General features: G+C 42.3%; 1 protein-coding gene across 1 annotated transcript in view; it reads left to right on the top strand.

The window, feature by feature from the left end:
- The window catches only part of LOC144507749 (5'-3' DNA helicase ZGRF1-like), an 85,529-nt gene extending 71,504 nt beyond the window's left edge, over positions 1-14,025 (top strand). Inside the window, 6 exon segments of the mRNA XM_078235057.1 lie at positions 532-655; positions 2,541-2,717; positions 3,529-3,663; positions 7,688-7,952; positions 13,822-13,937; positions 13,939-14,025. Coding sequence (XP_078091183.1) covers positions 532-655; positions 2,541-2,717; positions 3,529-3,663; positions 7,688-7,952; positions 13,822-13,937; positions 13,939-14,025 — 904 coding nt within the window.
- The last annotated feature ends 640 nt before the right edge of the window (positions 14,026-14,665 follow it).

The following is a 14,665-nucleotide window of genomic DNA, read 5'->3' as shown; positions in this document are numbered from 1 at the left end:
GGATGCCATGAGTGTTTACTCTTCTGATCAGTCTGCCATGTGGGATTTTGATAAAAGCTTTAAAATTCCTGTCGACTACATGAACCGTGCCACCCTCGTTGACATTTCTTGTTACCTCCTCAAAAAATTAAATCAAATAAATCAGACACAACCTTCCCTTAAAAATTCCTTGCTGCCTGTCCTCAATCCTTATTTTTCTATGTGACAATTTATATTGTCCCTTCGAATCTTTTCCAATATTTTACACACCACCAAGGTTTGGCTGATTGGCCTGTACCAGATATTAGGAATCAAAACCTCTTCAGCGTCAGAGTTAGAAATATGCAACATATTCTTGAATAATGCACATCTGAAGCAGAAAGCCCTCTCTAAGATTTCCATTGTAGAAGAGTTCAGGTGTTTGTACAGATGGCATCCTATAAGTGCTCTGAATCCATTAGCCCAGGTGAACAGGGAGAGAAAGAAATCCAGAAGAATTATATTAACAATGTAAGTAATTTTGAACAATTAAAACAGCCCTCTTCATTGCAGGTTTGGATGTGAAAAGTTGATCCTTGTTGGAGACCCCAAGCAATTGCAACCTACAATTCAAGGCTCCGAAAGTGCCCATGATGCTGGTCTGGAACAGACTCTCTTTGACAGAATGTGTCTGATGGTATGACATTTATTTTAATGACATGTTTAAGGGGAATAGCTGTGAACTGTAGCTATTCACAAATTAAAGAAGCAGTAGAGCATATTTCATCCTTAATCTTTTGAACCTTAACAAACTTATTACTGAGAGCATCTCAGAAAAGAATGTGATTCATTTTTACCAAAAATACAGCCTCTGCCGATCCCAGCTCTCTATGTCAGGCCACATGATCAGGCATCATTGTATGTCTAAAAACAAGAGTAGCAAATAGAATCGGTGTAGAAGGAGGCCATTCGGCCCATCAAGTCTGCACCGACCATAATCCCACTCAGGGCCTATTCCCGTAACCCCACATATTTACCCTGCTAATCCCCCTGACATTAGGGTCAATTTAGCATGCTCAATCCACCTGACCTGCACATCTTTGGACTGTGGGAGGAAACTGGAGCATCCGGAGGAAACACACGCAGACACGGGGAGAACGTGCAAACTCCACACAGACAGTGACCCAAGGCTGTATTTGAACTCAGGTCATTGGCGCTGTGAGGCTGCAGTGCTAACCACTGTGCCGCCCTGTGCTGAGGACCTAGTGGGTAAGTGTGGAGAGAACAGAAAAGTCAGTTCTTAGAATGTTATGAGAACACCCTGAATGTTCACCTTTCCGTTCTCTTCACATATGCTGACTGACCTGCACTTCCTTATTTCAAATTACCAGTATCTGCGGTCTTTTACTTTTTACTTAATAGTGAGGCTTCTGTGTTTGCCATTGTACCCATGTGAAGTATGTGCAGTAAGATCATGCTCCAGCAGATCAGAAGTGTGCAGCTGTGTTTCTCACTCATTGTGAACATAAGGCTGCTGGCAAGGTAGCAGGGGTTACTGTTTCATATTGATCAACGTGTTATTTATAAATATTGATTGAGTATTTTTGATAATTGAATTGCCCACTTTAGATCACCATCATATTTGATCATTCTATTTTTTAAAGTAGTTTTGCAAACTAACATTTACATAGATCAAATATAATACAAATAAAGACCATGCAGAATGTAGGTCTTTATTTTAGTTTTAACTAACAAACTGAAAAACCTATAGTATACTCGGGAACCACAGTACCAATCTAATACCATCAAATCCTCCATATTGTTTATACCTGTGAAGATTTTTTTCCTCTTAAAATAAGCCACTCATGAAATCTGTGCAACGGTGCAATTCATTTGACTGAGTTCTTAGGTTACTGAACTGCATGTTCTGATAAATATATTGTCGTAAGAAAATGTTCCAGTTAATCAGGTTTGCAGTTATGAAGAATTAGTAAAATAACTCGCAGGAAGTTCTATACTCTTTGTACCTAATGCATTGAATGATGCAACTCATTCCGACCAGTTATGAGTGCAGTTATGAGTCTTACAGTTGCCCATCTGTTACCATCTGTACAAACTGTCCCAAGTGTCTCTGCAATCCCAATTATGTTTTCTGTGCAATCTGCACAAACTCCCGTTCGAATTCACACAGTTTTATCGATGTAGTCTGCCATCTGTGCCAACTGTCTCAGCTTGTGGAATCTGTGCAGCAGCACCAGCTGCACCCAACATTGCATTTGTAATGTGCGCTAGTTGTGCCAAGTGCACATTAGGCACAAAAGGAATATGTGAACTCTGTTTAGAAGGTGGACAGGTTGAGCATTAATGATGTCCATGCTTTGCCTTCCTGTACTTTCTAAGTACTTCTTCCTAGCTCATTTTTTTTAAAAAAAGCTCTTTGTTAACATTCAAACATCTGAAAATAAAACTATTATTCACAGCATTGGTCGCACAGAAATGTTTTACTTTACTTTGAAAGCAACTATGAACCATCCATGTGAATGCATTTTGTTTGTGTTAATAATCCTGGATTTTCCCCCCAGGGCCACGATCCCATTATGCTTCGAACTCAGTACAGATGCCATCCGACTATAAGTGCTATAACAAATGAACTTTTCTACAATGGGAATCTTAGAGATGGACTTTCCGCTTCAAATCTAAATCCCCTGTTGGACTGGTTGCCTACTCTTTGTTTTTATAACGTTAAAGGACGTGACCAGGTAAATACCCACAGAGGGCACAGTGATTTTAATGTTTTTATATACCGAACAAAGGTTTTTTTCGGTAAATTTATGCTACACAGATGAAAATGGAGGTGATTTATTTTCCACTCTGATGACCATGGATATTGTTACTAGCAGTAGATACTCTCATAGTTCTATGAAATAAAATGAAGTTATATAAAATAAAAGTAAAATACTGCTGATGCTGGAATCTGAAACAAAAACAGAAAATGCTGGAAAATCTCAGCAGGCCTGACAGCATCTGTGGAGAGAGGAGAGAACAGTCATAGTTCTGCTGGGAGCTCTTACAGTAGCAGGTTAATATCCAGACATTCCCAACATTACATGTGTGGCTTTTGCTGAATGTTGTTAAACGTATTTATTTGCTGCAGGAAGATGTGATTTCTACGCTTTACCTGCAGTTACTTCCTTAAGGAAGTGGCATTGTTATTTTATTGTTCTTCAGCATAGGCAACCAAAGATGTTCATCAGCACATGCTCTTTACTTTTATATTTAAAAACATTTTGGTAAATTTTTTACCAAGCAGAGTTTGACCAATTGGGAAGAACAAAGCAAATTACTACACCTTCTCAGTTTGGAATAGTGCTTTGATGGTGGTGGCCATGTTGTGTCACACAGGTTGTATTGTTTGTGATCTGGACTTGTTAACAGTTTGGAAACTTTCTAGACCCCACACAACTTCCAAACTCAATAGTTCTGTTGAATTTTGCTGAATAGCAATGAAATATGAAATTTCTGCTCATTTGGAGTTTCGTTATAATGTAATTTATGCTCTGACCTGTCTAGCTGGACATGGATGGCAGCTGCCATAATGTAGAAGAAGCAACATTCACTGTGAAACTTATCCAGTCCCTGTTAGTCAGTGGAATTAAAGGATCCATGATTGGAGTAATAACATTATACAAATCTCAGATGCACAAGGTGATTAAAATTTTCTTGCTCGCGTTTTTCTTTTACAAATTGTATTATTCTGTTTATACTGGTACTAATGAATCTTCCTGCAGCATTGTTCCTAGTAAATTGGAAAAAGAGATATACCTTTTAGTTGTGATTTTTCTAACCGGAAGTAAATATATGAGAAGAAACCTTTACATGAATGCCATTCAACAATATTAACTTATACCGTAGCTGTCCCCTGATGTCACTGACCATTATATCTTCTTGGCCGCAATGCAAAAATAAGAGCCAACAGTAAATAAATATTCCAAGCCTAGTTTAGAATGAATTAATTCCACATTGCATACAAATATTAACTAAACGCCCTTGTACATTCCCTTAGCTGCTGGAAGGCTATGGATTTTCATTGGAGAGACTGCAGATAGCCTTAAGAGAAAGACCTCGAACAGCTCTTAAACTACAAAGGCTAGCTTTAGATTGCAACATCTCAGCATGGGCAGCAACAGTCTGGGCTGGCTGATTGATAGGCAACAGCAAAGGCAGTGGTGGAGTGGCAGGATTGGGAACAAGAATATTGTCAAGCTGAGAGAGAACACCAGGATCAAACTACATAGAGCCACTGCCATTATCTTGGGGCAACCCCACAACAAATTAGAAAGCTGTTGGGAGGCTAGATTGCTGGACTGTTGTGAATTCCTGCATGTCCCTTTGAACACTGGTATCCATAGCCATGGTGGCATCAAGCTGAGCTTGCATGACTTAAGTCTGAGCTTCCTCTGCATCCCACTCAGACTTTTAGTGGAAATTGTTCACTATTGGAGGATGAGGGATCGTCCATTAGATGCTGCATCATGATTTTGTCCGCAATTATGTTGCAGGAGTTGATCACCAGATCTATGTTATAAACGATGAGCCCTAACTCTGTGGAAAGCCGTGTGCCATGTTGGTGTCAGATTCCTCTATGCTCCTTGATTTTGAAAGCAGTTTTTCTGACAGTCATCCCAAAGAACCTAGCATTTTCCTGTGTATACCCATTAGCTGCCTTCTGTAGCCAGGCCCATCAAAGTCTCCATCTGAGTCCTCTGCAGCAGAACACGTGCTAGCTCACCCATTGCCAAGCCAAAACTCTTGTTATCATTGTCCCTGTTGTGACTGCTGCCCACACATGCAGACCTCACCCCAATGCTTTCCTCTTAAGTGATGAGCAATGTCAGTGTCTGAACTAATGGCTGTGAGTTTAAGAGCATTTGACAGCGTGTCTTCATTATCACTCACTTCTTGGTCTACCTTCATTGCCTGGAGATCTACCTTCTTGAGTATCTGAAAGGAAAAAGACACATTGGTAATGTAGTGGTGAAGGGAGGAAAGAACTAAGAGGTGCATGCATACAGCATTTGCAGACTGAATATCAGAAGATTAGTATGATTAGCTATGAGGATGCCATGATCTTCAATGATCATGCCATCCTCGGTGTGCCTCAGGGATCAGTGCTGGGTCCACTGTTATTTGTCATTTATATTAATGATTTGGATGAGAATATAGGAGGCATGGTTAGTAAGTTTGCAGATGACACTAAGGTTGGTGGCATAGTGGACAGTGAAGAAAGTTATCTTCAATTGCAACGGGATCTTGATCAATTGGGCCAGTGGGCTGACGAATGGCAGATGGAGTTTAATTTAGACAAATGCGAGGTGATGCATTTTGGTAGATTGAACCAGGGCAGGACTTACTCAGTTAATGGTAGGGTGTTGGGGAGAGTTACAGAACAAAGAGATCTAGGGGTACATGTTCATAGCTCCTTGAAAGTGGAGTCACAGGTGGACAGAGTGGTGAAGAAGGCATTCGGCATGCTTGGTTTCATCAGTCAGAACATTGAATACAGGAGTTGGAATGTCTTGTTGAAGATGTACAAGACATTGGTAAGGCCACACTTGGAATACTGTGTGCAATTCTGGTCACCCTATTATAGAAAGGATATTATTGAACTAGAAAGAGTGCAGAAAAGATTTACTAGGATGCTACCGGGACTTGATGGTTTGAGTTATAAGGAGAGGCTGGGTAGACTGGGACTTTTTTTGCTGGAGTGTAGGAGGCTGAGGGGTGATCCTATAGAGGTCTATAAAATAATGAGGGGCACAGGTCAGCTAGATAGTCAATATCTTTTCCCAAAGGTAGGGGAGTCTAAAACTAGAGGGCATAGGTTTAAGGTGAGAGGGGAGAGATACAAAAGTGTCCAGAGGGGCAGTTTTTTCACACAGAGGATGGTGAGTGTCTGGAACAAGCTGCCAGAGGTAGTAGTAGAGGCGGGTACAACTTTGTCTTTTAAAAAGCATTTAGATAGTTACAAGAGTACGATGGGTATAGAGGGATATGGGATTAGCGGTCAATTGGGATTAGCTTAGGGGTTTAAAACAAAAAGGGCGGCATGGACAAGTTGGGCCGAAGGGCCTGTTTTCATGCTGCAAACCTCTATGACTCTATGATTCATCCCTGCTGGTGGCTATGGCCTCAGCACTGGACCTTTCAATAATGGCCAATATCATCTCTGCCATGGAGATAAGAGCATGTCAGGGCATGCCTCCTCCCTCAGTTAATCCCTGTTGCCTCCACTTGTGTGCCACAGTCTCCTGCAACAGGGAGGGAAGTACGTCAGTGAATGTGGTGCAATCTGTTTGGTTGATACAGGACATCTCTCCTCCTCTCCTACACCTCCACCAAGACCTTTAATGGAACGTCGGAAGACCTCGGCTGCCTATTCTCTTTCACGTTCAACCATTCTGCCGTCCTTCCAAGGTCAGGTGCAGCTCACAGAGGACTCCCAATAACTTCTCTACCTACATTGCATTTTCCCGTTAAGAGGTGCAGGTTGGTTTGAAGTAGTATTAGCAAGTTACGATTTTCTACTCCCTGCTGATGCATGCAGCCAATAGCTGACTACATGGGAAACCATAACCAACAAGGGTGAAGCTGCCGTTCTATCTGCATTACATTGAAAGAGCACAGGTAATCACTCATCATGATCCCTCTGCCTGTTTTTGGGTGCTATCTCCTTTAGCCTCCCCACCCCATGACTCTGACTAGGAAATGCAGTTACCCATTGAGCAATTAGAAGGGCCCTAATTGTCTTTTTTTATAATTTTCAGTTGTGTTCCTGAGGTTTATTTCTGGTCAAGACCATGATATTTTATACAACAGATGTGATCGATGTTTGCTGTGAGCTCCACAGTCTTGCAACAACTTGTAAGCTCCCACAGAGGCTGAGTTAAGTCAGCCCCTTTAATGGCAGTGGATGCAGAAAAACTTAGAGGCCTTATGCACTTGAATAGACCATACACAATAAAACATCGTTACAGGGATTGTTGGATGCGATTATTGTTTTGTGATAGTTCTATTGTTTTTGTATTCCCTCCTGTGAATTTCTTGTGGCATCAGTGGAATGAATGTGCAAAATTTTCACATTTCGTTCTCTGAACATTTTGATTTTTAGAATATGGTTTTTAGTTATCAACACTAATAATATTTTGGCATTGGAAATATAGGAAATATTGGAAATTTGGGGCGACACGATGGCACAGTCATTAGCACTGTCTCACAGCGTCAGGGACCCGGGTTCAATTCTGGCCTCAGGTTACTGTCTGGGTGGAGTTTGCACATTCTCCCATGTCTGCGTGGGTTTCCTCTGGATGCTTCGGTTTCCTCCCACACTCCAAAGATGTGCAAGTTAGGTGGATTGGCCATGATAAATTGACCCTAGTGTCAGGGAGCTTAGCAGGGTAAATGTGTGGCGTTACGGGGATTGGGCCTGGGTGGGATTGTGGCCGGTGCAGACTCGATGGGCCAAATGGCCTCTTGCACTGTAGGGATTCTATGATAGTTTGATCACCTCTTAACCTTCTTTGCTTGCAACAGTGCATGTATTTTGGTTTGGCTTAAAGGTTTTTGTTTCATGCAAGCATGTATTCTTTGCGAGAAGTTGTGGACGGTAATGTCTTTACCATTGAAAGAACTGCCCATTTATAATTTTTCTTTTTCTTTTGAATGCTCACAGTTATGTGGATTACTTAACTATCCTGGATGCTGTGACTCAGCCGAGATTAAAGCTGTTCAGGTTTCAACGGTGGATGCTTTCCAGGGAGCAGAGAAGGAGATTATTATATTGTCTTGTGTGAGGACTCGTCAAGTTGGATTTATAGATTCTGAGAAGCGAATGAACGTTGCTCTTAGCAGAGGGAAAAGACATTTACTAATAGTAGGCAGTCTGACCTGTCTTAGAAACAACAGACTGTGGAAAAGAGTTATTCATCACTGTGAAGGTAAGATGTATCAGAAGGGTAAGTACGTGAAATTAGGAAACAAATCTTGTATTCTGTAATGAAGTTTTATTTTATTTGTACTAATGTGCAGATAAGAACTTTTGTTCAATATCTGAAAACTGAGAAAATATGTTGGGTAGGATGGCTAAGAAAGAGAAAGTGTCATGTTAAACTGTATGTCCTAAATTATGATACTTTGAAATAGTCCTAAAACCTTCCTGTTATATTCTGTTATTATGGCCCAGGTTTTCACGGAGTCAGGTCAACTCTGAAGGCGTTTAAAAATGGTGGGATCACCCAATTCCAGGATTCCCACTGTTGCAATTTTCGCCGGCACAGGATAATGTAGCAAGCCTCCACCCTGCATCCCAGGCATGGCTGGGTCGATTGCAGTGGGAGGCATTACATGCACCTTTTCATGGGATCGGACAGCTTCATGGACCCTTGTTGTTCATGGACCCTTAGAGGGTCAATGGTCCATGAACCATTGTCTGGATTCGGGAACCTTTTGAAAGATAGCAAAGGGGGGGGGAGATTTGTGAGAGAGAAGGGGGGGAGATTTGTGAGAGAGAAGGGGGAGAGATTTGTGAGAGAGAAGGGGGAGAGATTTGTGAGAGAGAAGGGGGGGAGATTTGCGAGAGAGAAGGGGGGGAGATTTGCGAGAAAGAAGGGGGGAGATTTGCGAGAGAGAAGGGGGGAGATTTGCGAGAGAGAAGGGGGGAGATTTGCGAGCGAGAAGGGGGGAGATTTGCGAGAGAGAAGGGGGGAGATTTGCGAGAGAGAAGGGGGGAGATTTGCGAGAGAGAAGGGAGATTTGCGAGAGAGAAGGGGGGGAGATTTGCGAGAGAGAAGGGGGGGAGATTTGCGAGAGAGAAGGGGGAGATTTGCGAGAGAGAAGGGGGGATATTTGCGAGAGAGAAGGGGGGGAGATTTGCGAGGGAGAAAGGGGGGGGAGATATGTGAGAACAAAGCGTTTAAACTGCAGGATTTTTAAAAATCTTAACTTTTCACTAGCTTTTTGGAGCAAGGAATCAAGTCTCAACAACAGTTACTTTGGTCATGCCCACCATTAAAATAAACATGAGGATTTACAGGGACTTTGCAGTTGTTAGCGCTCAGTCAGAGCTTCATGGCAGCCATTGCTGTTTTGGAGTTTGCAATCCCAAAATTTCCCATCAGGAATCATTACCCACAGTTTGCAAAGCCTTAATCTATATTAAAGTTAATCCACCACTGAACTTCCTAATACATATTTTATTGAATTCATTTTTTTAGCTCCAAAGCAGCCTTTTGAGATTGAACGCCCCCTGCTAGTTTGGTATTATGTGTGATTTTAACTAGCTTGCATTGAACTCCTTTATCCAGCTTGTTAATACAAAACAAGTGAAGTTCCCAACCATGAATGATGAGGCAATCCACAAGTCCTTTCCCCCTGGCCCTGAACTTACTTCTTAAATGTACAGTTGCTATATCCTAACATTCCAAATTCCTGTCCATTCCTTGAATGCACAATACTTAAAGCTTAAGTGACAGTTTTTTATAGACCACCATCAAAGACTTTAACGGAAATTGTAAAAACATTTTTGTCATCCAGCCTTTCACTGTTTATTGAAGTTCATTAATGGTTGAATAACCATAGACAACACTTCCCTGATTTTCTGATGAACAATTTGTTATATTCATTCACGGGACATGGGCGTCACTGGCTGGGCCAGCATTTTTTGCCCATCCCTTATTGGCCTTGAACTGAGTGGCTTGCTAGGTCAGCTCATTTCAGAAGGCAATTGATATGTACTTTGTCCAGCAGTGGCAAAAGTCACTGAAACGTCAGCTCTGTGTTGCATCTTATTCCCTCAAAAATATGTTTCCAACCTTTCGTAATCATGGCTGTTCTTCCTCTCTGGTATTCTTTCAAAGCTGTTGTTGTCCATGGACCTCTCCTCTGTTCCTTCTGAGCTTCAAATGGTTCAAATGAACCACCACCCCCCCTGCCCCGCCCCCACCTGAGTCACCAGCCCCCCTCCCACCCCCCCACCCTCCAGAGAGTTATGTAGACTTCAAACATTCTCTAATCTAAACTCAATCCTTCCTAGTTCTCAAAACCACAGGCCTCTTTTATCACCCTCAGTCTTTTCTTCCATCTAAACTTATGAGGCTTCTAAAATCCAATCTCGGCTTCACCTAACCTTACTCTCTGCTGAAATGCTGTAACATTCAGCACAGGTTTTTCTAACTCCCTGCTGTAACTAGGGCGGAATCTGGGAGAAGGTCTGTTGGCCATGCCAATTCTTCCTGCGCCAACCTCATTAACTAAGCATCCGGGGGTTTAGCGCTGTTTAACGGGACAGGCTTGATTGCATGCACCCAGCTGCCATATCTAGGTGCCATGTTTTAAAAGCGCCCAACATCACTGTCCCATTGTTGAAGAAGTAAGGTGAACCTAATGAAGAAAGAAGATAGACATCCTGAAGAAGGAAGGTGGATCTCCTGAAGAAAGAAGGTGGATCCCCTGAAGAAAGAAGGTGCATCTCCTGAAGAAAGAAGGTGCATCTCCTGAAGAAAGAAGGTGCATCTCCTGAAGAAAGAAGGTGCATCTCCTGAAGAAAGAAGGTGCATCTCCTGAAGAAAGAAGGTGCATCTCCTGAAGAAAGAAGGTGCATCTCCTGAAGAAAGAAGGTGGATCTCCTGAAGAAAGAAGGTGGATCTCCTGAAGGAAAAAGAAGGTTCTCCTGAAGAAGGAAGATGGACTTCCTGAAGTAGTAATATGGATCTTCTGAAGAAAGAAGATGAACCTCCTAAAGAAAGAAGATGGATCTCCTGAAGATGGAAAATTAACTTCCTGTAGAAGGAAAATGGACCTCCTGAAGAAAGATGGGGATCCTGAAAAAACAAGATGGAGATCCTGAAAAGAGAAGATGGAGATCCTAAGAAAGAAGGTGGATTTCCTGAACAAGGAAGATGGATCTCCTGAAGAAAAATGGATCTCCAGGAATGCACTGAGGTTGGAACATTGACCTCCTTGATGATACTGAAGTTGGAAGATCCAACTGTAGGAAGCTCCCCCCATCCACTGCTCTGGTGTTCCAGGGTCGCAGGTGGCCTCCACCCTGAACTCCGGAGGCAGCACCAGGCATTCTTCAGGTAAGTCTCGATTTCTGCATGCCATGCACGTTCTGGACCGGTGTCACGTCACAGAGAATCTAATGTGTGGGGACGATTCCTGTTAGGCCTTCATCTGCATCCCATTAACGGAATGCAAATCAGTTTCTCACTGACCACCAGTGGATTTCTGGATCTGCCACCGTGGCCACAAGCAGGAGATCCCATGGGAAATTCACGCCAGCATAAAACCAATTTCTGGGCCTCCTGTTGAATTCTCCCCTTGACACCCACCATTGAACCCGCCGACAGGGGAATGGGAGAATTCCGCCCTCAGTCGGGAGATTGGCAGAATCCTTTTCAGCTGTTCATGCGTTTCTCTTAAGGGTTCAATCAGTCTCTACTGAAGTTATAGTTGGGGACCACCAGAACTCTCAAGGAATTTCAGGATCCCCTTGTCTATTTTGTTTGACAGTTTTTTGCCCTGTTGTCATCAGGATAAGAAGTTTAACAACACCAGGTTAAAGTCCAACAGGTTTATTTGGTAGCAAAAGCCACACAAGCTTTCAGAGCTCCAAGCCCCTTCTTCAAGTCAAGAAGGGGCTTAGAGCTCCGAAAGCTTGTGTGGCTTTTGCTACCAAATAAACCTGTTGGACTTTAACCTGGTGTTGTTAAACTTCTTACTGTGTTTACCCCAGTCCAACGCCGGCATCTCCACATCATGACTCGTCATCAGGATGGACAGCTATTAAAATATTCAAATTGACTGTTGTCCCATTGTAATGTATACATATTTCCAATGCAGCACTGACATGATTACATTATCTCGCTATTGTAGCGTTAGCAAATTGGAGTTCATCAGTAGTATTGTGTGATCATTATTTTTGTTTTGCCTTTTTATGGGCAAGTAGCATCATATATATTTGTAAAATGTGCTGCTGCTTATGTTCGTAGTCAATCACACAGGCTGTAGCTTAAGGTATACAAAATATTTATTTTTTATTCACCCGTGTGTCATGGGCATCATTGGCTGGCCAGCATTTATTGCCTATCCCTAGTTGCCCTTGAGAAGGTGGTGGTGAGCTGCCTTCTTGAATCACGATGTGGAGATGCTGGCGTTGGACTGGGGTAAACTTAGTAAGAAGTCTCACAACACCAGGTTAAAGTCCAACAGGTTTATTTGGTAGCACAAGCCACTAGCTTTCGGGGCACTGCTCCTTCGTCAGGTAAGTGGGAGTTCTGTTCACAAACAGGGCATATAAAGACACAAACTCAATTTACAAAATAATGGTTGAAATGCGAGTCTTTACAGGTAATCAAGTCTTAAAGGTACAGACAATGTGAGTGGCAAGAGGGCTAAGCACACATTAAGGAGATGTGTATTGTCTCCAGCCGGGTACAGTTAGTGAGATTTTGCAAGCCCAGGCAAGTCATGGGGGTTACAGATAATGTGACATGAACCCAAGATCCCTGTTGACGGCCTCAACTGGGATCTTGGGTTCATGCCACACTATCTGTAACCCCCACGACTTGCCTGGGCTTGCAAAATCTCACTGACTGTCCCGGCTGGAGACAATACACATCTCTTTAACCTGTGCTTAGCTCTCTCTCCACTCACATTGTCTGTACCTTTAAGACTTGATTGCCTGTAAAGACTCGCATTCCAACCATTATTTTGTAAATTGAGTTTGTGTCTTTATATGCCCTGTTTGTGAACAGAACTCCCACTTACTTGACGAAGGAGCAGCGCTCTGAATGCTAGTGGCTTTTGCTACCGAATAAACCTGTTGGACCTTAACTTGGTGTTGTGAGACTTCTTACCGTTCTTGAATCACTGCAGTCCATGTACTGTGGGTTGACCCACAATGCCGTTAGGGAGGGAATTCCAGGATTTTGACCCAATGACTGTGAATGAACGGCGATATATTTCCAAGTCAAGAAGGTGAGTGGCTTGGAGGGGAACGTGCAGGTGGTGGAGTTCCCATGTATCTGCTGCCCTTGTTCTTCTAGATGGAAGTGGCCGTGAGTTTGGAAGGTGCTGTCCAAGGATCTTTGCTGAATTGCTGCAGTGCATTTTGTAGATAATACACACTGCTATTACTGAGCATCGGTGGTAGAGGGAATGGATTTTTGTGAATGCGGTGCCAATCAAGCAGGCTGCTTTGTCCTGGATGGTGTCAAATTTCTTGAGTGTTGTTGGAGCTGCACTCATCCAGACAAGTGGAGAATATTCCATCACCCTCCTTACTTGTGCCTTGTCGATGGTGGACAGACTTTGGGGAATCAGGAGGTGAGTTATTTATTGCTATATTCCTAGCCTCTGACCTGTTCTTGCAGCCACCATGTTTATGTGGCAAGTCCAGTTGAGGTTTTGGTCAATGGTAACCCCAAGGATGTTGAGAGTGGGGGATTCAGTGATGGTTACACCGTTGAATGTCAAGGGGCAGTGGTTAGAGTGTCTCTTATTGGTTATGGTCATTGCCTGACATTTGTGTGGCGCGAATGTTACTTGCCACTTATCAGCCCAAGCCTGGATATTGTCCAGATCTTGTTACATTCTTAATCAAAGTTCTGTATCAAAGTAAAAACAAATCTCTGCAAATGGTGTGATGGTTCTTCGAAGAAAATATCTGTAATCATTTCTTGTTATTGAATAAAATGTAGTAAATTTTACAAGTTCTTGAATCAAAGCAATATTTTCAAAGAAAGAAATCTGTCTAGTCTGTGCAGGCATGTAACTGATATTAGTGAAATATGTATTTGTTCGCAGTGAGAGAAAATGGTTTGCAGCATGCGTACCAAAGTGAGCCAGAACTGGAAAAGATCATAAAATATTACAGTGACCAGAAGTTGGCAGAGAAGGGCCAATCAGGACAAAAAAAAACTGAAGTCCAGAAGCAAGTCTATTCTCCCTGAAGAGGTTAACGAAGTAAGAATTTTAATATTCTGTCATTACGTTTTCCTGATTGACTGAACACCCTTCTGGAGCTCTTCATTGTGATTCTGTGTTACTTAAAGAATTCAAGTTATTTGCCCAATTCTGCACGAGAATTGCTGTCTAAGGTTATAACAGCGAGGTGTGAGATCCTGCTGAGAATATGGGCCCAATTGTGCAGTTTTGCTGACTCTGGAGGCCTTTAAAAATGGCAAGTGAGGCCGAGTTCCCGGCACCAGCAAATTTTGTCAGTATGGGATAGGGGGGTAGTGGGCGACCTGGACAAACAGATATCTGGCTATCTATTTCTATTGATACAGTTCACAGATAGTTTAATTATGAATGTTTGGCTGAACTCCAAGACTCACTAATGAAATAATGCAGCAGAGGTCTATTTTCACAGATGGAAGTAAAGTGTTTGCTTTGATTGATTGATATATTTATGAGCTTACAATAAGTTCTTTCTTTGAGTTTTTTTCAATATCTGAATGTTTATTTGGACAATTTACTTACTTAAAGGTTTCTGTTAATGATAGTATTATATCTGTCTGATTGACACTTTTATAGGGTTGTAAGAACAGCAGTTTTTCCAAAACAGATTTTTGATGGGTGTTTTTGAAGTGCATTTCAATACTTACCATTGTTATTATATGGCTCATTGGTTCTGAAGTGCATACCA

Source organism: Mustelus asterias, chromosome 1, assembly GCF_964213995.1.
Source record: "Mustelus asterias chromosome 1, sMusAst1.hap1.1, whole genome shotgun sequence".
In the NCBI taxonomy this organism is placed as follows: domain Eukaryota; kingdom Metazoa; phylum Chordata; class Chondrichthyes; order Carcharhiniformes; family Triakidae; genus Mustelus; species Mustelus asterias.
This window is presented reverse-complemented; position numbering and strand designations above follow the sequence as displayed.